Consider the following 27,349-nt stretch of genomic DNA (forward strand, 5'->3'; position numbering starts at 1 on the left):
CGCCGTATTTCTTTTATGATGTAGTCATTTAAGTAGCTTTGACATAATTATCTTAACAAGTTATGTAGCAATTAAGTCAAAGGCACTGGTGTTAATCAAACGAATTAAAACGTACTAGAGCGAAGTCTTTTCAAGGCATAGGCCGGAATAAATATACGGATAAATATTTCTGAATTGATCAACTCCGTGAGGCTATTGCACCGTCCTAAAATTGGACATTCAAAAGGTCCATCAACACTAAGGTGAGGATTTTAATTTTCAATTTTCGTGTGTATATCATGTTCTCCTTTTAAGGTTTTCACAGTAAATCTTTCTAAAGTCTTACCGGTTAATTCCTGTAAAGTAAAACAAAAATTTATTATATCACTACAACCCATATTATTTGGTTTATCGTGTCTGAAATTCAAAATGAAAACTTCATAAAATTTCATTTTTCAAACCTGTCACTGACTTCAGATTTCTGATAACTCCAATATATTATTATATTTATACATAGCACATCACTGACGTTTGTATAGTTACCATATGGAGAAAAAAGTTTCATAATGGTAAATAATTGGGAATATTACAGGTACTAGCACAGTAACAAAGCTGTTATGTGTTTAAATAGAAAGTTTAAACAGATGTTCTTTTAAAAAGCTTTTCATGCCCAGCCAACAACGCCGGTATATGTAAATCACATAATATAAACTACTTGATAAAGGTATTATGTAATGACAATTCTTTTGTAGACGAAACACACGTCTGGTGTAAATACAAAATTTCAATCCAGGTATCTTTTTATTGGAAACTCGAAGATTAACTCCAACGACTTACCAATCATGCATTCCTGATTAACCATAGGTCTGTTCTGGTGATACAGTAGAATTTAAAGCAAAGAGGAAGAACTAGACCTTCCTTCACTGCATTGGATACGTAAATGATATGTTGCCTGGTCGTCCAAGTGGTAGACGTTCTAAATTATGAACTTTAGTTTTATCACAAATTAAAGATTTTGTTCAATTTGAAACTATTTACCCTATGTTTTAAATTTAGATACTAAAAAACCCAAAGATATGTTATACTACATTAAATATGGATATAATTCCTCTTGCTATTGTCTCAAAACAATTGATTTGTCTGCCCTATATTCAAGAGTCCACAATCACATTTAAACACAACAGATGTGTGTTGCTTTGTTTGATAAAAACAATGACAAACGTAAATTGACACATTCCCCATTTCCTTTCTCAATTTTAGTAGATACATTGTACAAGTAGCTTGTCTAAGGGAGGATAGAATCGTTTTAGAGAGCCAATTACATTCACACAAAAAAATGCTCTAACATTATACAGATGTTTGACAACAACTCATTAACGTTTATAATGCTTGTTTGTCAACAAACAATCTACGTTCGTAAAGGAATCAACTGTGATCCTATTGTTGCCGACTTGTTTCTTTATAATTCATATGAGGCATACTTCATTGAGGAACGTCTTTAGTTTAGAAGACTTGAAGTTCCGCCATATAAATGATGTCCTACAATTAAATAATTCAGGTAGACTATGTTGTTCGCATAAGTTTAAATACAAGATACAGCAATTAAAGTAAAGGCTGCTAATATTTTGATTTACTTCTAGAAACTGACAAGGGTCGGTTGAGAAAACAAATAACGATACAAAAAATGATTCGAGCTTCCGAATTGTGAACATTCAGTCTGTATGTAGCAACATTTGAACATATTACTTATGGAGTACTAGCATATATCTCCGAATTCATACAATATTCTGGAGTTTGTATTTCTTTTCAAAGACAAAGTCAATCAAAACCAAAAAAAAAATTGAGAATGGAAATTGGGCAAGTTTATCGTTATAGCGTTTTAAACCAAGACTTCAATGTGTTGAAGTTGAAAGTATCCCGCAGACCATTTTACGAATGACAACACACGTTGGTTGGCCGTCATCTATATATGTTGCACAGATAACGACGAATATGAATCCCTTTTCCCAAAAATTATAAGAAAATAAAGCAAAATGCTTTCAAAACTTGTCCCAAAAATATCCATAAACTAGTACTATCTTGACCAACAGTTTAAACATCCAAATCATAAAACTTGAAGAGCTTAATAACCCAAATGATTTAAAATAAAATAAACAAACTCGTCAAGTGTTAAGTGTATCTGAGATGTTTTGCAATCTTACCTTATGAGTTAGCACTGCGTTTTTAATCTGTGAGTTTTAAAATTAAGAATACTATCTTTAAAGGTTTTCCTTGTACACGTATGTATCACAGCACGTTCGTCTACAAAAAATGTCCGTATATCATTCAAATAAATCTTCATTTCTTTCCCATTTCCTATTTTCTGAATCAATTATATTCATTGATAGCCAAAACTATACCGCAAACAGACTGATATAATTTTGTGATATGTTATAAAGATATGATTTTATACATAATTCCTTTTTTTTTAATTTAATTTCAGGAGCATACATTTGACAGCGCGTCAGTTGACAAATTGTTTTAAAATTATATATGAATTTATATTACAAAAACTGGGCAGAACAAACTTCAATACATATTTTTGGAAACCAAGATTATGTTGTTTTAATAAACAAGATCGGAAGTACTAACGATTAACATCATAAAACTTTATTGTGTCAATGAAATAAATCACACAATATTTGCATAGTCTTCACTTAAATGGTTTAAAACAAATAAATACTAAAGTGATGTTCAATGCGATTTCTCTATAAGGAAGTAGCTATATTTACCCTTTCGTGACTAAAGCACATTCGAATTAGTGTAATCATTATGCATTCGTTACCCATCTCTCCGAAAACGTTTTACAAAAAGGTCCTAAAGGATTGAACAAAATAAAACGATTTATAAGCTAAAAAATGGAAAAATGTATTACCATCTTATAGCAATTTAATATAAATTTGTCTAGGGGAACGGATTTGTTAGAGATTATTGGCTTTAAAATAAATGATAAAAAGTATGGATCGCCGCGCTATTTTTCAAGGTACGAGTTGTTCAAAATTGCCAAAATATGCTTAGATTGTTCATGAAAAAAAAAAAAATTTGTTGTGCATACAAAGAAATCTAAGCGACAGAATTTTGAAATAAAATATTAGAACATAGGTTTGATAATATATATTCTGAAAATAAAAATAAAAAATTGGTATCACGGAACTTTTTTCTTGCTACAAATCAAAAAGGAAAATTTCCCTATATGTCCAGTATAAATTTTATACTAAAAAAGTTATCTCCTCTTAAATGGCTTATTTGAAAAATTAATTTCATCAGCTCACATATTTGATATTTGTTAAAACATTTTTGATGCAATGGATAACTAAGTTTTCTTTATATAAATAAACAGTGTAATCAATAAATTGCAAATCTGTCTCCAAATTGGTAGATTTGGGCAAAGAACTAGATCGATTATTTACTGTGATTGTACTAAACAAGATGGTGGTATACCCCTGATCTGCATTAAAACTATTATCTGAAAGAAAAATAAGGTTTTCAGGTGTAATCTGATAGCATGTTCATAGTTTTGCAACAAGTATTGACGTCAGAGCTCAGGCCAGTTAATTAAATGTTTCCTTAAACGGATGGAAAACTTTGTCTTTTTTGTTGGAATTGGATTATTTTATATTACATGGTTATATTTTTCAGCTGGTTACCGTTCATGTCATAATGGGTGTCAATCCTTTCTCTATAGCTTGACGAATATATTAAATTTCCCCATATAAATCCGTTCATTAAGCTTATTTCCCTTCACATACATGAAACAGTTTCTTTTTAGCGAAAAAAAAAAGTACATTCAAATGCAAACATCTTGGGCTTTTTTTTTTGGTACGCCTAAATTTACATTTATTTCAATTTGATTGTTGGTCTGTATGCTCTGCAAATTAGATCACGATTTCATTGTTTACAGTAAATTGTCATAAATATTAGGTTGATATCAGGAGCAATATAATTTTTATTAACGTGATTGAAACTTATAAAACAGCATTTATGACTTCTATTTTGGGGATTTTCCGTCAATAATTAGTATTGAAATTTTCACTATATCTTTACATCCTTAAGACGGAAGTTTTGTGACAACCATGAAAACAGTGAAAATATCAAATATATTTGAAATTTTGTTACTCATAACTTTAATGGGTGAGTTTACACCTTATTATAATATTATGACATCTCTTAACAATTTACGAATGACAAACTTATTATTGAAGAACTCAATCTGTATATAATGAGTTAATGCAATTCCATTTATTGTTGTTGTTATTATTGATGTCATATAAGTAGAGATAAATCTTATAGTAAACAATTTATAAAGGAATGATAGTAAAACTCTCATTTTATACAGGTTTCAAGATAACAATTTTATACTTTTTTAAGTACTACGTTAGACCCTATCTTATATTTTATCTAAAAAATCATTTTTAATACTTTATAAATTTTAAATTGAGAAAATGTTGTACGACTATGCATGATCAGCAACACTTTTTGTTATTCATTTATAAAAAAAGCATGTTCAAATCTACATTTTAAACTAATTTTAGATATATTTTTTTTAAATCCTGTAAATATTGTATTTGTCTGTATCTCTATAGAAAGTTGGATTTCCAACTAATTTCCTTTGCCTTCTGCCTATTTCAGATACACTGTCAGGAACGACTATTTACACCAAAAACATGTCTACAGTGACATTAAAATGTACATTGCAATCTGGACAAAAGAGTTTGCAATGGATTCGTCAAGTAAATGGCTCAATACTTCAGCTAAGTCTGCATACACGAATAAATGAAACACTGCCAGAAGACTTATACACGCGATTAAAAGTTAAAGTTGAGTATTTTGATGATTTTATTAGAGTTTACTATTTAGAAATACGCAATGTAACAAAGATTGACGAAGGTGTATATTTATGCAAAGACAAAAGACAGGAGGAAGAAGTCATTTACACTTTATATATAATACGTGAGTACAGTGTATAATGGTACACGCTGATCTGTTCGTTACTACTTTAGCTTATGCCGATGTTAATTGTTTGAATTCCTGATTTTTAAGCGGGAAACCGTCTCGTTTTTAATTACACTATCTCCTTATCATTAATAGGACGACTCTATCACCCACATGATATGCAAATGAAAGAATATGTTGTATTCCTCGTGTTACAATCTGTAAAAACATTATCTTTTAATTTTATCAAAAAAAGGTGAAGTTAACGTCTTTTACTACTAAGTTACGTACACACAACCAAAGGTCAGATGTATTTTCTGAGATGTGTTGTCAGATTTCCGATCTGCAGATTTGGTATATTTTAAATTCTGCTGCAGTAAGGTATTTTTTGTGTTACAAAAGAACCAAAAGATATCAGAAGAACAGTAAACAAATTGTTCCGTAAGTGTTCTCATAGCAAAACCGATAAGTTCATAATTCGAAATTGGACGCTATGTAATAATGGTCTGTATCAGATGCCAAACTATTCTAAGATAAATTAGTTGAACTTTAAGCACTTTTTTCTGTTTTGTATTCGAAAATTGTTTTGTAGTTGACTCCAGTTCTGTAGTTGTTGTTTTTTTGTAATCATAAATTTGAATATAACGTTTCCTTATTCCCCTTTCCTGTGTTTTCTCTATGATACATATAGTTGAACGCCATTGAAAATAAAAACGGAAATTAGATATTTTGTAAGTGATCCAATATTGAAAGTATTTATAAAATTAGTTGAACAGATGTAAAACAACTCAATTACTGACAACTTCAATTGCTAATAGTTATCAAAGGTACCAGGATTATAATTTAGTACGCCAGACGCGCGTTTCGTCTACATAAGACTCATCAGTGACGCTCATATCAAAATATTTATAAAGCCAAACACGTACAAAGTTGAAGAGCATTGAGGATTCAAAAATCCAAAAAGTTGTGCCAAATACGGTTAGGAAATCTATGCCTGGGATAAGAAAATCCTTAGTTTTTGGAAAAATTCAAAGTTTTGTAAAGAGGAAATTTATAAAAATGACCACATTATTGATATTCATGTCTACACCGAAGTGTTGACTACTGAGCTGGTGATACCCTCGGGGACGAAACGTCCACCAGCAGTGGCATCGATCCAGTGGTGTAAATAGTTATCAAAGGTACCAGGATTATAATTTAGTACGCCAGACGCGCGTTTCGTCTACATAAGACTCATTAGTGACGCTCATATCAAAATATTTATAAAGCCAAACACGTAATAAGTTGAAGAGCATTGAGGATCCAAAATTCCAAAAAGTTGTGCCAGATACGGTTAGGAAATCTATGCCTGGGATAAGAAAATCCGCAGTTTTTGGAAAAATTCAAAGCTTTGTAAAGAGGAAATTTATAAAAATGACCACATTATTGATATTCATGTCTACACCGAAGTGTTGACTACTGAGCTGGTGATACCCTCGGGGACGAAACGTCCACCAGCAGTGGCATCGATCCAGTGGTGTAAATAGTTATCAAAGGTACCAGGATTATAATTTAGTACGCCAGACGCGCGTTTCGTCTACATAAGACTCATCAGTGACGCTCATATCAAAATATTTATAAAGCCAAACACGTACAAAGTTGAAGAGCATTGAGGATTCAAAAATCCAAAAAGTTGTTCCAAATACGGTTAGGTAATCTATGCCTGGGATAAGAAAATCCTTAGTTTTTGGGAAAATTCAAAGTTTTGTAAAGAGGAAATTTATAAAAATGACCACATTATTGATATTCATGTAAACACCGAAGTGTTGACTACTGGGCTGGTGATAACCTCGGGGACGAAAAGTCCACCAGCAGTGGCATCGAAATTAACTGTTTGCAAAAGTATGAATTATTAAAAATACTAAGGATTTTCTTATCCCAGACATAGATTACCATCTAGCCGTATTTGGCACAATGTTTTCATATTTTCGGTCCTGAACGCTTCAACTGTGTACTAATTTTTTGCCTTTTTTACCGGAGTGAACAGACAAATGAACAAGTATGATGATCCTATTGCAATTTTGTCTTGAAACAGATATTTGAACCTCAGAATACAACATCAAAACATTGATTTTTTTTGTTGATTGTCTACATTTAAAACATTTAAAAAAAAATCAATTTACTCTTTTTGATAATGTTTATATCCATAGGAAAAATGGACAACCTTGAACTTTTGAACAAAACAACTAACAATAGATTGAAAGGAGTAGACGGAAAAGACTTTCACATCCAGTGTGAAGCAAAAGGAGATCGACCTCCCCCTTTTCTTACAATCAAAGTACGAAATAAAGAGGTCGCACAAGGTAACCAATCTGTTGTGCATACAATAAAGACGATACCCAGATATTTTGACAACGCTACAGTAGAGTGTGTTGCAAATAGCAGCGATTTGAACCAATCGCTATTAACAGAAGCATACATTTACCTCAGTCGTAAGTATACATTCAAATCACCTTGGCTCACCACTGATAACGCTATTTCACATATGCAGTAAAAAATGAATTTTTATGAGTATTTTTATTTACAGACTGCTGACTTCCATATAATACTGATAGAACCCATTTTTTCACATGTACCCAATTAAGGACCTCTTGTAAGTAATAGCATGTGCATTTATACAATTGTTTTAATCTCTGTAGTCCAGATATGTCTGTAAATCTAATCATTGTTTAATTACCTTCTTTATTAGCTGAATTTTCCACTTGAGGTTTGTCATCTGCCCTTTCTATTTATGGAGAATTATATAATTTATTTGCCAGAAATTTAAAAAAATATTGTATATATAGTCTTGAAATTGTCAGACTGCTAATGGTTTTCAAATGTTTTATTGTTATTTTTCATTGTAGTAAATTCCTTGAATTCTCTAACACATTGTGACAAGAAGGGCCTCGTCTTTTAACTTTAGTTTTGGGGTTGTGACTAGCTCAGAATAAAAACATGTCCAACGTTACGACATTTAATAAAAGAGAGAGTGTAAAACAATAGGGCATTTCCCGGACATCCCATGTACAATCCCGTAAAATCATATATAGCTGAATGACACACATATAAATATATGAATATATAACAAAATGTTTACTTTGATCTCTAGATAGATCATATAGCATAACATTAAAGAGTTTATTGGTTATTAAAACAGCATTCTTTTTAGTGGTCGAAATCTGGACAATTATTGTGTATTGTTTGATACGCTTCGAAATATATTCAAACTAATTATAACTTTCTATATTTCTTATTACTATGCAATGTAGTATTAAATAACGTTTTTCATTGTATTAGGCTCTATACTTAACAAATAGGTTGTGTCATTTATAGAAAAAAAACTAAAAAAAGGGGAAAAAACAAAAACAAAACCCACTGGGAATGGTGATATTGTCAATACACACAGATTTACTTCTTTTGTCAAATGTGAAACTAGCATTTAACAAAAGACTTACTGTACACTTTATCCCTGTTAATAAAGTAAACAAGTGCTAGTGTTTCCGTAGCTTGTCACGGAATTTTTTGAAGTAAGCACGACTGTTACATAATTTGTGTTCGGTTACGAGTATATGAATTCGTAGTTGAATATCATTTTTTTTTCAAATTGGTATATGTGTAACAAAAAATTAGTTCCAGCATGACATTTGTTCCGCTGGAACAAATCTCATAGGAAATATGTTCCACCGAAACTTATATCACAGAAAATATGTTCCAGCACTATAAAATTTGTTCCGGAACTATCTTTTTTAACTAAATGTGAAATAAGTTCCGGAACAAAAATCACAGCTCCATGAGTTTTGTTCAAATATTATAATTTAAAAAAACTAGAGGCTCTAAAGAGCCTGTGTCGCTTACCTTGGTCTATGTGAATATTAAACAAAGGACACAGATGGATTCATGACAAAATTGTGTTTTGGTGATGGTGATGTGTTTGTAGATCTTACTTTACTATACATTCTTGCTATCATCTATAATGAACTTGGCCCAGTATTTTCAGTGGAAAATGTTAGTGAAAATTTACAAATTTTAAAAAATTATGCATTACACTGTCTTATTTCTTATTCAGTTAAACCTCTTGCACCTGTATTTGATCGTGATCCTGTGATTTTAAAGGAGACTGAATCACTGAAAATATCGTGCACAAGTACTGGAAGTCGTCCTGCTGCTTTATTTAATTGGTTCATAGGGAATAAAAATATAACTTTTTACTCAACTCAGACATTTGCATATGAGGTTACTACAGACACGTGGACAATAACATCAGTACTGACGTACACAGTGGTCAGACAAAATAATGGTCAGTCGATTACATGCATAGCAAGCAATGAAGCAGATCCTATCGGTATTTCAGATAGCCAATGGATACAAGTTCAATGTGAGTTTGAAAGAAGTATACGTGTTTCAAATGTATTTTATTTAAAAGTATATATGTGTGGCTCTTTTATAAAATATTATTAAAATAATTATGTCAATCATACAAACAAATGTAGATTCTTTTGCATATTAAAAATACTTGGTTCCGGAATGATTTTTTTTATCAAAACTCTAGATTGAAAGTTTAAAAGCCAAAATATATTTAAGGCAAGAGGCAAGCACGTACTCAACTGAAAAATCAAATCAGTCTACGGCCAAGCATTGCTCGTGGATGTTAACCTCATAATTGTTTTGAACAATTTTTCCATCTTTCAACAAAATAAGGAATACCATAAAACGAAATATCCTGCACTTTCACTGTTACCTTTGAAACCTGAACAATAAATGGTTGCAACAAAGTATTTCTTTTGGCCATATTTTACAATACTAAAACGTGAGAGATTGAGATTATAAGTTACAACCTTTGATATAAGATTAAACTGAAAGGAAAAACCTTGGGCATCACCCGACAAACAACATCTTGATTCTAATTAAGATTCTGTATATGCACTGGACATATTGAGAGCATTGTTAAAACAATAAATGGGAGAATGTACTAGTTGGTGGTAAACATTTAATTTGTATTAACATTCTATTTTGAGTAATTGTACTCATTAAGCGAGGACTATGGATATACGTTAATTAAAAAGAAAAACTCATCATAGAAGCCAGTATAGAATTTTGTATTTGCGCCAGACGAAACCTATTTACACAAATAACGAAGCGACACTAAATAACTATCACAACTTGAAAACATAGACAAGTGTTAAAATATAACGCAAACCCTATTATCGAACATTACGAAATAATAAAAACAATAGCGATGTACACCATAGGTTTGCTGATGAATTCCCAAGTCTTCGCCTAAATAAAGGCAACAGTAGTATACCGCTGTTCAAAACTCATAAATCCATGGACAAAAAACAAAATCGGGATAACAAACCAAAACCGAGGGAAACGCATCAAATACAAGAGGAGAACAACGACACAACACTAAAATGTAACACACATAGAATAAATTCCTACGAGAATAACAAATATAACATATATATATAACATCAAAACCAAATACATGAATTTGGGATAGACAAGTACCGTGACACGTCTTATCGCAATGTGAATTTACACTCAAAAATAAGAGAAAACAAACGACACAACGTTATAATGTAATACACACAGAAACGAACTATAATAAACAATGACCATATTTCTGACTTGGTACAGGGCATTTTTAAAGGAAAAAATGGTGGGTTGAACCTGGTTTTGTGGCATGCCAAACCTCGCACTTTTATGGCCATGTGAAATATAACATCAAAATGACAACACAGGACTACAATATAAATAAATTGGAGAACACAATTGACAAAGAATCACACGAACAACAGCCAACAAAAGGCAACAAGTTCAAAATTTAAATACGCCAGAAGTGTATTTTGTCCACACAAGACCTATGTGTGACGCACAGATACAAAAGTTTGAAAGCCGAAACGAGTACAAAGTTGAACAGCATCGAGGACCAAAAGATCAAAAAGGTTGTGCCAAAAACGGCAAGGGTTTTCTGTTAAGTTACCAGAAAATCCCTATAATTTAGAGTAATTTATACTTTTGCAAACAGTAAATTTAATAAAATGAATATTCAAAAGATGTACATGATAAAGCTGAAGTATTAACTAATTACAGGAAACAAGTCGAGTCATTTAGTGATTATCGTTTGTGGCTCCATATTATATTTGTTTGTCGTTAATGGTTGGTTTTTTTTACATTAATAAGGCTAGTAGATTTCTCTTTTGAATTTGTTAAGATTTATCAAATCGTGCCTTTTTGAAGTTTACTGTGCAGTATATGGGTTTGTTCATTGAAAAAGGCACGTGGTGTTCTAATGTTCTTATCTTACCCGTCATTTATATAATTAGTCTCTGATAGAGAGTTGTCTCATGCATACCGCATCTTTTTATTTTTACATGTACATGAGTTGATAAAGCGTCAAAATATTGTTTGAGATGTTAACCTCTCTCTACCTTTTCCTTGAATAGATGCTCCAAAAATATATGTCAACAATATGACCTTCAACCAACTGGAGAATTTAAGAGTAATTTCTTGCATTGCTTCTGGTAACCCTTCCATATACACATACTACCAGTGGAAGCATACTTCAGCAAATGGAAAACTAATAAGAGAAATGAAAGGTAATAGAAATGGCGAACTGGAGTTACCGCTCTCTGACAGTGATGATAGTTATCAGGACAACGGAATATATGTTTGCAAAGCAGGAAACGGAATACAAGATAAAAATGGAACCATTGAGCAGACTGGATATGGTTTTGTCACTATAAATGGTAGGAAATTAATATAATGGGTATTATTTTATTAAGATGGCAGTTGACAATGTATGTAATATGAAATTGCATACATCTATTCTACTATTGCTTTTGTATATCATATTGTCAGTGACTTCCGACTTTTTTTTACGTTTTCCGTTATAAGTAATGCTCAACCATAAAAAAAGAATATTAAGAGAAAGGGGATAAACAATTTACTAGTCTTTAGGAACAGACGGTTGTTGTAATATGGTTTATATAATTTTTAGTTTTAAAAGTGTAGTATTATTTTTCTGAGCATATTAAATTACGTTTCTGTGTAGTGCATTGTGACGTTCGTCTTGAATTTGCAAATTTCGATTTATCCTTTTTAAAAAGTAATAACACGAATATAATTATTTCTAGCACAACCTGTTTTTATGTCGAGCATCAAAGGTGTTAACAAATCAACTATGCATGGTGAAATTGGAAGAGCAGTAGAGTTAACGGCCAAAGTGTATAGTATTCCCAAGTACGATTCAGTAACATGGTATCGTGGAATAAATAAAGAACTCCAGATTATTCATTCCCAAAAGTACAGTTTGTCCGAAACAGCCGTGATTGTGAAAGGGTATTTTTACGACACAGAAGTTGATCTCGATGGATTTATTTTGACTCTCAAAGTCAATAATTTAACAACTGATGATTTCACTACTTACACAGTTCAATTAGAAAACAACGTTGGAAGTCCAGCTGAATATGTAGTTACCCTAGAACATTTAGGGAGTAAGTGAAATATTTCTTACTTGTGTTTAAATGTCGGTCGTTTTTTCATTTTATGTATAAGACACGTATCTTCTAAGCTTGTATATCGTTGTATTGCTGTTTCATTGACATGATTATTATTCCGTCAATTCATCTTTATTTCAATTGCATCCTTTGTTCTAGCATTGTTGAAATGTAAGGTCCGAATACCAAAGATACAAACCTTTTAAACGTACAGTCGATTCATATATGTTTTATCTAAACTTTTTTCAGTCGTGAATCTATTAAATTATTAATATGGTCATCGAATCAATCTGAATGCTGCCCAAATTGAATAAACATTTATCGTTGAATTTATATCCTTTGAGCCGAATACATAAATGAGAGTCGGGTGACAGCAAAGGCATATCCAAACTCTCAGTTGGGAGAAAAATAGCAATGCCAAGCTTTAGGCAAATAAACGTAAAACAACAACAAAACGACAAACAAATGTCTTAAAAAACAATCATACTGTGCAACAATAACACTTATATATACTATAAATGATCGCAGGTGATCGGAGTTATGCAAATATATTTGTAAAACTATAACAGGTTTTACGAACTGAAATCCTTTGATATTTATCGTTATTATTCCTTTTAATTTTATCTCATTGCTATAGCTTCAGATTTGAATATAAATCAAGATAGTAGCATTCCTGCTGTTGTTGGTAGCAGTATTGGGGGTATAGCATTGGTAATTGTCGGAGCAGTTATCATTATCGCAATAAGGAAAAGAGGTATGATAACTTTTTTCAACACACTATTTCTGACATCACATACAATTACTTGAAATGACATTAAAAAACCAGTTTCTTCTGTTACCTATTTTGAAATTATACTTATTATTTTGAAAGTCTATGATTAATTGTATTGTTCATTCATGTAACCCACAATAAGAAATAAAGTGACGTCATTGGTTGAATTCCCATTATTATAGATGTGTTAACAAATCACAACGTTTTCGTGTAATTTTTTTATTATTAATTACCATAAACCAGGTATATACTTACATAATATATTACAATATCTTAAGTCAGACAAATCGCGTCCTGTCTGTTTGTTCCCTTGAGATGACATTTATCAGCCAATACTGGTTTCTCGATTACGACTTTATGGATTTATTCTGTTTTCTAATCATTGTTATCTCCTTTTTTTGACAAAGATATGTGATGTTAACTTAAACGAATTACCTTCAAGTCATATAAAACTATATATTTAACAAGAGATGGATAAGCCCAAGCATATTAAACGTCGTTATAATAATCAGAACTCACTTCGTAGTACTTGAAGAACGTAATATAAAACACGAGATGATATACACTCTGGTAATCATTGTATTTGATAACAAAAATATTCTAAAACAATTAAGAGGCTGTCCAAGTAAAATATCAGGTAAATCTTATGATATGGATGGCACCACATAATGTTTTTCCAACTGCATTTTTGGTTCCAATGCAATGTTTATTTCATACAAAGGTTATATATGTCAAAGATATTTTGAATCAACAGTGGATGGCTCAGAAAATGATTTTAAAGTTCGCTAACAATGCAACAAAATTTAGTACAAAATGAAGAGTTATCTCCCCTTTTCAAGGATTTTCAGTGCTGTCTATGCATTTTTTTTTCTCTTTATTTGTTGCAGTTAATAAAAAAATAAAAATCAACTTTGAGAAAGAATGAATTTGTGATATGAAATAGATGAAAAAGAATTGAACACAAAATATGTCATGTGCAATCAACTGCCTGGTTTTTCCATGGACACCCTCTTAAATGCATGAATCACAATCATGATAATGATAGTAATAAACATTCGCAAAAGCAATGCTGAATAGACAATTCGTATTTGATCAAAAATATTCTAAAACCATTAAACGCATGAACTACAATGATGATAATGATAATAATAAAAATAAAAAAATCGCAAAAGCAATGCTAAATAGAAAATTCGTATTTGATCAACAATATTCTAAAACAATTAAATGCATGAACTACAATGATGATAATGATAATAATAAAAATAAAAAAATCGCTAAAGCAATGCTGAATAGAAAATTCGTATTTGATCAACAATATTCTAAAACAATTAAATGCATGAACTACAATGATGATAATGATAATAATAAAAATAAAAAAATCGCAAAAGCAATGCTGAATAGAAAATTCGTATTTGATCAACAATATTCTAAAACAATTAAATGCATGAACTACAATGATGATAATGATAATAATAAAAATAAAAAAATCGCAAAAGCAATGCTGAATAGAAAATTCGTATTTGATCAACAATATTCTAAAACAATTAAATGCATGAACTACAATGATGATAATGATAATAATAAAAATAAAAAAATCGCAAAAGCAATGCTGAATAGAAAATTCGTATTTGATAACAGAAATATTCTCAAACAATTAGATGCATGAATTTCAATCATGATGATGATAGTAATAAAAAAAAAAATGCTAAAGCAATGCTGAATAGAAAATATATTTTATAATACATCACTCCTATACACGAATTGCATACAGATATTTTTGTATTTTATATTTCTGATTTGTAGGATGCAAACTCGAAAAGAAACCTGATTCTAAAACAAAAACAGAGAGTGATATTCATTTTTATCAGAATCAAGAATGTAAGTGTATTGTTTTTTTTCTAGCTACCACATTAACCTTAATGTAATAAAAATAAAAACATAATAAAACATTCTAAAACAATTAAATGCATGAATCACAATCATGATAATGATAGTAATGAAAATTCTTTCTAATAATTGTTTTAAGGATAATGTTAATGTTACAAATCCTTCATTATTTTTTATGTTTCTGCTATCGTTCCGTACCAAAGCAAATCTACTTCGAAATAAGAAAAAAATAAATATTACAATTATCTGTAGTGTCCATTTTTTAAATGAAAGGTGTTTTTATCTTACATTTATCAAACAGTCAACAATGGTTAACATTGCTTTGTATGTTTGCATTATATCGAATTAACTAGTTCTTTTACATTTCAGTTGCTACCAGAGAAAACAGGTATGAAATCTAGATCTATTTTTCTATAAATTAAAAATTCTTTGAAAGTACCAACGAGTCAAACGTATTTCCTTTTAAAGATACAAAGAAACAACTATAAATAAGAGGATGGTAGATAAATAGTAGTAAATTCAAAGCAAAGAGATTATTTCCATAAGAATCTTGCATTTATATGACAGTTGTTTTCAATTCGTTTGATGTGTTTGAGCTTTTTGTTTGTCATTTTTAAAGAGACTTGATGTTTTGAATTTTACTTTGATTTCATCATTTTTTGTTTTTTACTTTTTTTATTAAAAAAAAAACCAAAGGCGAAAGAGATAAACAAAACAATATAAGATCATATTCAGACAAAAAAAAAGAAATAATATTGAAAATCAAGTAATAAATATATAATTGGCCTTAATAGTGGAGTTTATTTTTTACCGTTCTAAATATTTCAAAGTGGGAAAATAATACAAATTGTAAAAATTACAAAACCCCTCAATATATGTAGGACTCAAATATATGGCGGTTTCCAAATCTATGGCAGATTCCTAATCTATGGCAAATGTGACGTAACAAACATCAAACTAATCAAATCTATGGCAGATTGTATTCATAACCTCACAATTAAATAAGGCCATATTACATCGTCGTCGCCGCCGCTTACTATGGCGGAACCCATAGATTTAAACACCATCCCAGATGAAGGTATTTTCCCCAACAACATTTTGCGGATAGTTGAAAGTGACCTTTAATCCAAAAAAAGGGACAAAATGTTCTGTATCGGCCGAAACCCGCAATGAATAAGGACACCGCTGTTTTCAGTAACGAATATTTTAGAAAATTAGTTATAAAAAATATTTTACGGCTGGCAAAAATGAAAGATTAAATTTCCGGATACCAATTTGATTTAAATCATCATCAAATAAAAAAAAGTATTGACGATGAAATAACATTATGTGAAAATTCAAACTGTTCAGTTTTATTCGTATTTTAAAAAAAACTGCCTTCTTGTTTGTTAAGGGTCTTACTATTTAGTTTAATAAATGGTTAAACAGGTGCAATGCATAGATCGAAAAAAGTATATTTTTACGGGACGCATCATTTCAATCTTGAAATCTGTTTTAAGATATACGAATTTATCGTTTACGGAAAAAAAAATTATCCCCATCACGATTCGGTTTACCATTATGGAATCTTTATTTCACAAATGTTTATAGACATGATATATAGCTAGCTCTCATTTAAATCGTCATCAAATAAAAAAGATGTACTAGCGATGAAATAAAAATTAAGTGAAAATTCAAACCGTTAATTTTTTTTCTTGTTTGTTTTGGTACTTAATAGTTCGTTTTTTAAATGGTTCAAGCAGTTACCATGACCAGATTGGAAAATGTTTTTTTTTACGGGGCATTAATCTTAAAGTCTGTATTTTGTTGACAATTACGGCATGTTTTACATTATTTCACAAATGTTTCCACTTGTTAAAGACAAGTCTTTGGTCGTATATGTACTTCATTATTTTCTAAGTTCACAAAATTTGCTAAAGATTTTGAAACAACAAAAATCCGCCATGGATTAGGAAATTACAAAACTTTCCATATATTTGGGATGGCATGACGTCACATTTACCATAGATTAGGAATCTGCCATAGATTTAGAACCTACCGTATATTTGAGTCCTACATACATTGTATATATTGTTTGTTGCTTAACGGTTTGTAATAAAACAATGAAAGCATTTTGAAAATTATCATTTAAGGGAGCCTAAATACGAAGATTTGAATTTAAGAGCTGATTGTCAGGATCAACATACAACATATGACTCTCTGAAAAATGACAAATCAGCGGTCATGCAAAATGGGATCAACAGTGTAACAAAAATGGGAGGAGCAAAATCTAAATTAAACATCGATGGTATGTTGATTGGTAAAACTAATCAAATTCAAAAACATTGTCAAAATGTTATTATATAAAAATTGGCAAGATCAGAATATAAGAACGTTTTGTATTGCAATTTCATTATGTCATACCCTATCTGCTATTTGTGGTGATGTATAACGTGGATAATGATCGAAAACTACAATAAATAAATATATCCAATCAGAACACAAAAAAGTATATGTGAAAATTACAGATGAATTTTAATCAAATTATCTTCTAGAACACAGACACAAACATAAAAGAAAATATCAGAATGATGTCTAGAAAGCAATAATAACCCCGATTTATCTAAATATTTTATATATAACCCAGAGGTTTAGCTAGTCTAAAACCAGGTTTACCCGACCATACAACATAGCAATGCTTAATGGTTACTTTGGATGCAACTAAAATCTAATGAGATAAGATTTGAACGTGATTTCATAAATCAAACATTACATATATAATCCTGACATAAACACTTTTTATTTGATTAAGATGACGGTTAGTTTGATTCGAAAATGGTATATTTTCAGTTTATCTTAACTAGTGTGTTTTTATGACGGAACATATACTATAACAAGTAGTGTGTCAGCAACGGATTATTACTTTACCTTTTTTGTTTTAGAATCACATGGTGAATATGTTAATCAAGGTGGATACTACTTAAATGTTCTGTGATGCATTAAACCAATGTACATCGAAAGATCGAGACCTGATATATTAGTATGTTTTATCTAGAAAGATAAAATTATATCTGTGAAGATTTAGTTTGTTATACAGTATAGGCTTTTAGAAATATCGAAAAATTATTATTTTGAATTTTTATTACAGAATGTTTTCAGTGAAGGTGAAGATTTAGTTTGTTATATATGTTTTTAGTAATAATAGAAATTATTAGGTTGTCTCGATTACAGAATGTATGTGTATGTGTTCCTGTCAACAATTATAAAAGAGAGAATGTATCAGTGTTGATATTTGATGTTTCTCAATTAATTTTTTTATTTTACTTTTTACTGTAATATAAAGATTAGAATAAACTTATTAAGAAACAAAAAAAGTTATTTTGTTGATCTGACCAACGTACAGTTTTGAGTACTTCTTACTATCGTTCACAATAATTCAAACGACTGCATATGAACAAAAAAACATTATTTTCAAATATATATTTGATCAAATTGCAAGTACATGTCGTTATGTCCGGTTGAACACACAATGAAGCTTCTATTACTTCAACGATAGTCCGACTAAAGCAAATATCGGATACTTCCTACCAACGTACCGCTACACAGCCACACGTTTTAAAACACGTATATGTCACATATCATCTTTTAATTCGTATCATCAAATAACATGCATATTTCATAAAAATCCATCGAAGATTCAACATGTCATTACATATTTCAAAGCAATAATGAAAGAACTGTACACCTTTGTGTTTGGCATCAAAAATATTGTCAAAATCGTTGTTGACAATGTATTGAAAAAAACAGTGTTTTCTATATAAATCAATCGGAGAATATGGAGAAGGTGACATACTTTTGACTTTAGAATGCAAATTACACATTAAAAACAATACAAATATATGATATCAAATATGTATAGGATTATTTATAATCAATAGCGAAAAAAAACGATTATGAATTCTAAGCAAATAGGGTTTTGTTTTTCCAAATATGTTTAGATAAATTAAAAAAAAACGTCCAACAATCATTTTATTTCCTTCAAATCTTTTTGCAGTGATTGTATCTTTCCAACACATTATTTAATGATTAGTTTTGTCTCGCCTAACGCCATCTTCACCTATTCATTGTGTTAACGTTCCTTAAAATTATGGGCAAACGAAAGTAAGGGAACGGAAACGAAAAACATTTAGCAACGTTTCCCTTTTTAAAGCGGCATACCTCTGAAACATAAAAGAGATATTACACAAATTCAGATTTGATTTTTTTTTGGAGGGGGTTGTTGTTTTGCAAGAAGCATTGTGCATCAGTTTCATAACATTTGTCTTGTGCAAAAACTATATTTAGATAACGGAAATTAATTTTGGACATACAGACGGACAAGGATAACACTCAATGTTCACTCCGCTCCTACGGGTGCGTTAAAATTACCATATCACAATCACAAGTCATAATGGTGCACTGTATAACTACCAAGCCACACCAGATGATATAACCAAATATTGTTAAATGGCGTGTCAATTAATTACATGTACCTATAATTCCTAGCATTATGAGACTTAAAGGGTTTTAAAGTATTCACTTCCCCTAGGATTTTATGTCTCAAACAAATATATAAAAAAAAATAGCTTTAAGCGTTTAGGTAAAAAAAAATTAAAACATTTGACTCCCTCAATAAAAAAAAATGACTGCCATGAATTAGCCAAAAGTGCTGAAATATGCATTAAAAACTAACAATCAATCAGGAACAGAGAGAGCAACCAAAAATACAGCAGCAGTGAATTCAGGATTATGGTGGGGTCGAAGTACACAAAAAGGAATATCTATATTAGCAAGAAACGTTACATGTGATACGCTAATTTGATATATCTATGTTTGCTTTATATATATAAAAAAAAGAAGATATGGTATGAGTGCCAATGAGACAACTCTCCACAAGAGACCAAAATGACACAGAAGTTAACAACTATAGGTCACCGTGCGGCCTTCAACAAAAGGCCCCTACCGCATAGTCAGCTATAAAGGGCCCAAAAATAACAATATAAAACAATTCAATTTATGCCTTCTTGTTGCAAAATAAACTGTATTTGTACGAGAGCATATTAACATATACATATTTTGCCAAAAAAAATGAGATGTTTTTAAAGATCACTAACCAACACCACTTAGTATGTTCTTGTAACCTTTTATCAACTGTTGTCGTGAATATATTGTTAATAACATATCTTGGTAAAATCTATTTCTTTTATCACAGGGTCCAAGGTAATTCTGTGTATGCGAGTTTTTCTTTCTTTTTTTCCTTTGTCGATAAGATCATACACATTTTATATATCAATGAATATTCTAGTATATCTATACGTATTAACTGGTAAAATATAAATACACTCTCATGAATAAAATATAATACGCCTATATGTAAATAAGACGGCAACCAAAAAATCTGGGGAGAAAAGTCGGCATTAGCTTATATGATCATTATTTTGTTTTGTTCTGGTGTATAAACCATGAGTTTTTATCTCTTCTCTTAGGTTGTGTATCTTAAATAATTCGCTTGTTGAATAGCCAAACATCAGTCTGTCATGTAGATTTAAAAAACATAACTAGTTTGATTTGCTGAATTGATAGTTTTCCATTTCTCAACAAACTGTTCAATGGTTATTTTCTGTCTCGACGTCTACTGCTTAGTTCATTAAATAAACCGTCTGAGAGTTAAAAACGTATCGTGATCGTTACGGTCTTAGACCTTTTTAAATTCAAGTACATTTAAATATAGATAAAACTAAGTCTCAATTATACTCTGATAAAAATAAGGTTGGCAATTTAAATGTAGTACATATAAACAATGTGAGAATATATTTGTCGTGGATATTATTACATGAACATTGCATGTGATTAAGCAACAACAAAACAAGTAAAAGTAATTAGGATTTAAGGTTTTCAAAAATCATTATTTAAAACAAAATTATAGTAATAAATTTAAAATGTTATTTGTTAAACGCTGAAAGGAAAATGTTAACGAGAGGTCAATGAACGAAGGCACGAGTAGCTATTATTATAGTTCTCTTTCAAAGTTTGTAGTGCAATAATCTTGAGCAAAACATTTCCATTACGTTGTTGTAATTGTTTGTGAATACAGCATAAGACATTACAATACGGTTATAGTCGTCCATTTTATTTTTAAATAAAGCTGATGTTGACAACATTTATTATTTTTTTCCGTCGACGAAGCAAACAGGAATATATAAGTTACATCTAGTGGGAAACTAAGCTGTGTTAAACATTTGTTTGTCGTTTCTTCTTTCATCCGTGTAAGCAACTATACATAGAAATTAAATAAAACGAGAAGCATGTTTCTAAAGCTTTGGCACTACTGTTGTATTGCAGATTATCACTGTTTCTCAAGTTCATAGGTCATAGTCACTCCCCCACAAGTTGTTGACTAAAAAAATGAAAAACATTCATAAAATGAATTAAGCATTCAATGAAAAACAATCATAAATTGGCATAGGCATTAAGTGAAAAACACTCATTAAATGGCATAAGCATTAAGGACTAAAATAAAGCGCGCACTTGATACATTTTCATAACATTCCTATTTCAAAACAAACTGAGAAGCAAGAGATTATTGAAAAGGTAAATACAATACCAGCAATATTGCTTTTTAAAATGTGCATGGTTTTTCTTTGGATACTGGTTAAAATCGTGTTTTGTTTTTGCACTGCTGTTCTGGCTGCTGTATGATTTGTTTTTGTAAGAACGTCAAATTAACAATAAAAGGGCACAGTGTGAGTTTATATAAATTACTATATATTAAACTTTGAGCCTGCCATAGAAGTATGGTGACTTCTATCTAGGCTTTTATTGTAAGTTTGTGTTTTGGGGTTTTGACTCGTTTGATTATAACCAGCATAATTACACGAACATATGTTGTTTTTCAGTCGCCTGTAATGCTGTAATTGTCATTTGAATGCTGCCTATCATATTTCATTTTCATTTTATTGTTTTGTACATAACTCCAACCCTTTGTTTTCTAATTGGATGTGATTTACATTTGTTTATGTTGGTCATCATATAGATCACCGTGTGGTATGGGTTGTGCTCATTCAAGGTCGTATGATGACATGATCTATTGTTGTATCTATGTCATTTGGTTTTTGTTGGATTGTTGTCTCGTTGGCAATCATACATGTACATCTTTTTATTCCTTTATCTTGTATCATCATTCAAACAAACAAATCATTTGATCATATCAATATGTGTTTATGGCGAAAGGCAATTATAAAATGTTTGGAGTGTAAATAAACTAAAGGCTCTCAAGAGCCTGTATCGCTCACCTGACTCTACTTGGGTTTTTAAAATCATATAAAAAAAGATAAAATTTGGCTGCAAATTAACAACACTTGGCAAGCACCTCATAAGAAAAGGACTATTCATGCTATATTTGATTTCATTCCATTCCCTGGTTCTCTAGAAGAAGACTTTTGTATGCATTTCTCATAGGGTCTTATGTTAACTTAAGCCCCCCGCTGGCAGACATCTTGGCTGATGGATCGAAAACAAAGTAACAACACTTGGTCAGCACCTCAGAAGGAACATTCATGCCATGTTTGGTTTCGTTCCATTTAGTGGTTCTCTAGAAGAAGTCATTTGTATGCATTTCCCATAAGGTCCAATGTTAAACTAAGTCCCTCACTGGCGGCCATCTTGGATGATGGATCAGCTACAAAGTAACAACACTTGGTCAGAACCTTATAAGGAACATTCATGCCATGTTTGGTTTCATTCCATTCAGTGGTTCTCTAGAAGAAGTCATTTGTAATGTATGCATTTCTCATAGGGTCCTATCTTAAACTAAGTCCCCCGCTGGTGGCCATCTTGGATGATGGATCGGCTACAATGTAACAACACTTGGTCAACACCTCATAAGGAACATGTATGCCATGTTTGGTTTCATTCCATTTAGTGGTTCTCTAAAAGAAGTCATTTGTATGAATTTCCCATAGGGTCCTATGTTAAACTAAATCCCCCGCTGGGGGCCATCTTGGATGATGGATCGGCGACAAAGTAACAACACTTGGTCAACACCTCATAAGGAACATTCATGCCATGTTTGGTTTCATTCCATTTAGTGGTTCTCTAGAAGAAGTCATTTGTATGCATTTCCCATAGGGTCCTATGTTAAACTAAGTCCCCCACTGGCGGCCATCTTGGATGATGGATCAGCTACAAAGTAACAACACTTGGTCAGAACCTCATAAGGAACATTCATGCCATGTTTGGTTTCATCCCATTTAGTGGTTCTCTAGAAGAAGTTATTTGTATGCATTTCTCATAGGGTCCTATGTTAAACTAAGTCCCCCCGCTGGCGACCATCTTGGATGATGGATCAGCTACAAAGTAACAACAATTGGTCAGCACCTCATAAGGAACATGTATGCCATGTTTGGTTTCATTCCATTCAGTGGTTCTCTAGAAGACGTCATTTTTATGCATTTCTCATAGGGTCCTATGTTAAACTAAGTCCCCCGCTGGCGGCCATCTTGGATAATGGATCGGTTACAAATTAACAACACTTGGTCAGCACCTCATAAGGAACATCCATGCCATGTTTGGTTTCATTTCATTCACTGGTCCTCTAGAAGAAGTTCAAAATGTAAAAGGTTAACGACGACGACGACGGATGAACACGACGGACGACGACGACGGAAGACAGACCGCCAAGTGATGAGAAAAACTCATATTTAGACTTATAGCAGACAAAGAGCAAACAAATTGCGAATGAATTTTACACCGCATATAGCTATGCAGTTGGGTTTTGTCTTCAAGGTACGTGTTAATAATTAAAAAAAAACGTACAGCAATCATTTTATTTCCTTCAACTCGTTTTGTGGTGATTGTTTCTTTATATCCCATTATTTCATGACTAGTTTTGTCAGTCCATATGCCATCCTCACTTAGAGTTGCTGTAGCCTGCAAAAATGGATGTTTTAACAAATTGCATCTGTTGAAAATAAATTTTGATATTGTTAACAAAAACCAAAATACCGTTATTGTTATACACATAATCACATGTATGGTGTACTGATACTCAAGTCTTCGATACATGTTAGTTTTTTTCAGTTAATATTGGTTTGAAAAAGCTTTCAGAAACTGCAACTACATTCAAACCTGTACTTAATGTGCTTTTGTTACGGGGATGTATAAATACCCTGCCACTTCTGGTCTGTGTTTTTATTAGCTGTTTTTTTTCTACTCTCGGTAGGAGTGTTGGCGCCAGAAAACTATTTTTCCCCTCCACTATATGTGCTTGTCCCAAGTTCAGTTATTGTTGTTTGTTGCTGTATGTAAAAGATTTTTTTACGTTCATTATTTGGTTCATAAATCAGGCCGTTATTTAAACTGATTTACAGTTGTCAGCATGGGGCCGTTTGTAGCTGACTATGCGGTATGGGGTTTTGTCATTGTTGAAAGCCGTATGATGACCTACAGATGTTAGGTTCTGTGTCATTTGGTTTCTGCTGGAGAATTGTTGCATTGGTAATAATACTATACATCATTTTAGTTTATCCAACTCAAATATCAATCAATATTATTACGATAAGCTAAGCAGTATAAGGTATTTGCACTCTCTGTCATCCACTGATCAATTGACAAACGGATTGAGTTGTCATAAACCTTTCTCGAGATTAAACATGCACAGTTTTGGCTATTATAGACTGTATTTCATATCACAAAGGCAAATTATGCATGAAGTAAAAAAAACCTGGATATTTATAGATTATCGTTGATCATCTCAAAGAGATTGGTTTTCTCGCATGAGCCGGTACGGCGAAAGCGAGAAAGGCAATCGAGTTCAGATGACCAATGCTAATCTGTTTATCACTATTTTACCTATAACGAAGATGTTAATTTCATCTAGCGATAATTTTCCCTCCAAAGCGAGTAGCATTATATGAAAAATCATCACACAAAAAGATCAAAGGAATAATGCACAAAATAGCGATAAAGCAATTTTAACATATTAACCTTTACACCTTTGCCTTCAAAATCTTTTGTTACTAGTTCTTGTCCCAATATAAATGTGTAAGACTGTGGAGGCCCTAGACCAGTGTCATATGTGATTAACCATTTGTCTCCATCCTGTTTCATGTCCATAACTGTTACTACGTCTCTGTACTTGTCTATAAGATCTTTTGGAATACCTTCAGAAAACAAAATTACCTCATGTAGCGAATAATCATCAAATACTGATTTATGTTGATTAAACTTTGAATTTTTGAAAAACTAAGGATTTTCTTATCCCAGGCATAGATTACCGTATTTGGCACAACTTTTTGGAATTTTGGATCCTCAATGCTCTTCAACTTTGAACTTGTTTGGCTTTATGAATATTTTGATATGAGCGTCATTGATGAGTCTTATGTAGACGAAACGCGCGTCTGCCGTACTAAATTATAATCCTGGTACCTTTGATAACTATTAAGTATTTGCAAAAAAAATAGCTTTTAAGATTTAGAGATACGATGAATCATTCCTAAAATTAATGCATAAACAAATAACGTTTGCGATAATCAACAACAAATGACAAAACCCTAGAATTCACCATTTTTTCTGAAGAAGTTACAACATCGGTTTTAGAACAAATATGTAAGACATGATCAGGAAATATAATTCATTAAATCGTGCCAGAATACTTTAAGAAAGTTATTAAAATTTGGAAAAAAAACCACATAGTGAATGTTATTTTTAGAGACAAAAAATAAGTCAATTTAGGAGTAAAATACGGATATTTTACAAAATGTACTTCTGAATTCTACCTTATGACTATAAACAAGTCTCTGTATAGGATTAGTGTAAATCAAGGATAGCTTAAGAAAGTTATTAAAGTATAAAAAACGTTTACCACAGACTCGGTTCAGAGTGAATATTTCTTGACGCCGCTGCTACCGACAACGACGACGACGGAATTTAGGATCGCTATTTCTGAATTTTGCGACAAAAGTCGCACGGTAGACACAAATTATTAACTATTTTATAAAGGATACTTTGTATATTTTAATGACTTTTATTATCTGTAGTAGTTGAGATATTGATCGTGTCATATCTACAAGTTATATCCGCTACATTTATCTATTGGTACAAGGTATCATAGTATATGCGAGTTAATGCTTGTTTTCTTTCGTCGATAAGATTCTTACACATTTTGTCCTATATTTAAGTACATCCATGCTTATGTTCTAGTTAATATTTAATTCGTTAGCTAGTTACATGCCGCTTATGGATAACGTTATACTACATATGTAGTATAACGTAATCAGAGATCAATATTTTAATTAGATTGGATTTGGGTTTACATCATGAGCCGGCAATTAATTCACATAGAAAACTGAGGAATATTATAATCAAAAATGCTTTCGTCTTGACGCATAACCATCAATGTTTAACTAAATCAACATAGTTGCTTGTCTTCAAAGAGAGGGAAAGGATACCAAGGGCAAATTCAAACACATAAGTTTAAAATAAACTGACACAGCTATGGCTTAACAAATACTTAAGAGACAAACAATAATACACAAACCACAACATTGAAAACCAAAGTCTGAGCAACACGAGCAACATTAAAAAGTGGCGTGATATCAGGTGCTCCGAAAGGATAAACAGATCTTTAACATCGTTTGTTCAATAGTCGCCTATTCATTACAACATAAATATATCATGCAAAAAATAGAATTACCTGAACTTGAACAGTATTCCTCATAGTTTTTCCTTGTTGAATTGATAGTTTTCCATTTTCCAACAAACTGTGCCATGTTTTTTTTTGTGTCGACGTATACTGCTTAATTCATTAAATAAACCGATAGTTCAACACATATCTTGATTGATACGTTTTTATTTCAAACCTTTAATAATTCAGGTACAATCAAAATCAATAATACTATGTCTAAATTATAAAAATCCCATGTTTGCACATGTTTAATAATCTTTTTGTTTGTATATAAAATATCAACAGTGACATGGATGGAATATTACACCTAATAAGCTCGGTTATATCGATTAAATGCCAATTGCTTTCAAAATGTAGAATACAAAAAATGAACCATGATGAGCTAAAAATTCAACATAGAACTTTCGTCAAGTAAAAAACAATTTTGTCATAGGCCTTAGTAATCTACTAAACAGGTATAGACATTTAACATAGGATAGCAATCATAAGTTTCACAAAAAAATATGGCGAAGGTTTTGA

General features: G+C 31.3%; 2 protein-coding genes across 2 annotated transcripts; one reads left to right on the forward strand and one right to left on the reverse strand.

Annotated features, from left to right (window-relative positions):
- The first annotated feature begins 7,144 nt into the window (after positions 1-7,144).
- Positions 7,145-18,429, forward strand: LOC139483040 (kin of IRRE-like protein 3). Its single transcript, XM_071267066.1, has 9 exons — positions 7,145-7,292; positions 9,038-9,346; positions 11,418-11,720; positions 12,108-12,467; positions 13,108-13,224; positions 15,046-15,120; positions 15,499-15,517; positions 17,262-17,416; positions 18,051-18,429. The coding sequence occupies exons 1-9, from the start codon at positions 7,145-7,147 to the stop codon at positions 18,101-18,103; spliced, it is 1,539 nt and encodes a 512-aa protein (XP_071123167.1). The 3' UTR covers positions 18,104-18,429.
- A 1,731-nt stretch (positions 18,430-20,160) lies between these two features.
- Positions 20,161-27,009, reverse strand: LOC139481120 (fatty acid-binding protein, liver-like). Its single transcript, XM_071264227.1, has 4 exons — positions 26,840-27,009; positions 25,132-25,307; positions 23,962-24,075; positions 20,161-21,544 (listed from the first exon to the last, which is right to left on the reverse strand). The coding sequence occupies exons 1-4, from the start codon at positions 26,913-26,915 to the stop codon at positions 21,494-21,496; spliced, it is 417 nt and encodes a 138-aa protein (XP_071120328.1). The 5' UTR covers positions 26,916-27,009; the 3' UTR covers positions 20,161-21,493.
- Positions 27,010-27,349: the final 340 nt, after the last annotated feature.

The sequence above is a fragment of the Mytilus edulis genome, chromosome 7, assembly GCF_963676685.1.
Source record: "Mytilus edulis chromosome 7, xbMytEdul2.2, whole genome shotgun sequence".
In the NCBI taxonomy this organism is placed as follows: domain Eukaryota; kingdom Metazoa; phylum Mollusca; class Bivalvia; order Mytilida; family Mytilidae; genus Mytilus; species Mytilus edulis.

What these genes read in the sequence shown, in the direction of transcription:
- LOC139483040 (XM_071267066.1), top strand. Translation starts at nt 7,145, where the DNA reads ATGGACAACCTTGAACTTTTGAACAAAACAACTAACAATAGATTGAAA. An exon ending in TGGTTTTGTCACTATAAATG is followed by an intron (nt 11,721 to 12,107) that starts GTAGGAAATTAA and finishes AATTATTTCTAG; the next exon opens with CACAACCTGTTTTTATGTCG. An exon ending in ATCTAAATTAAACATCGATG is followed by an intron (nt 17,417 to 18,050) that starts GTATGTTGATTG and finishes TTTTTGTTTTAG; the next exon opens with AATCACATGGTGAATATGTT.
- LOC139481120 (XM_071264227.1), bottom strand. Translation starts at nt 26,915, where the DNA reads ATGGCACAGTTTGTTGGAAAATGGAAAACTATCAATTCAACAAGGAAA. An exon ending in GGAATACTGTTCAAGTTCAG is followed by an intron (nt 25,308 to 26,839) that starts GTAATTCTATTT and finishes TGTTTTCTGAAG; the next exon opens with GTATTCCAAAAGATCTTATA. An exon ending in TTGAAGGCAAAGGTGTAAAG is followed by an intron (nt 24,076 to 25,131) that starts GTTAATATGTTA and finishes CCATTTTTGCAG; the next exon opens with GCTACAGCAACTCTAAGTGA.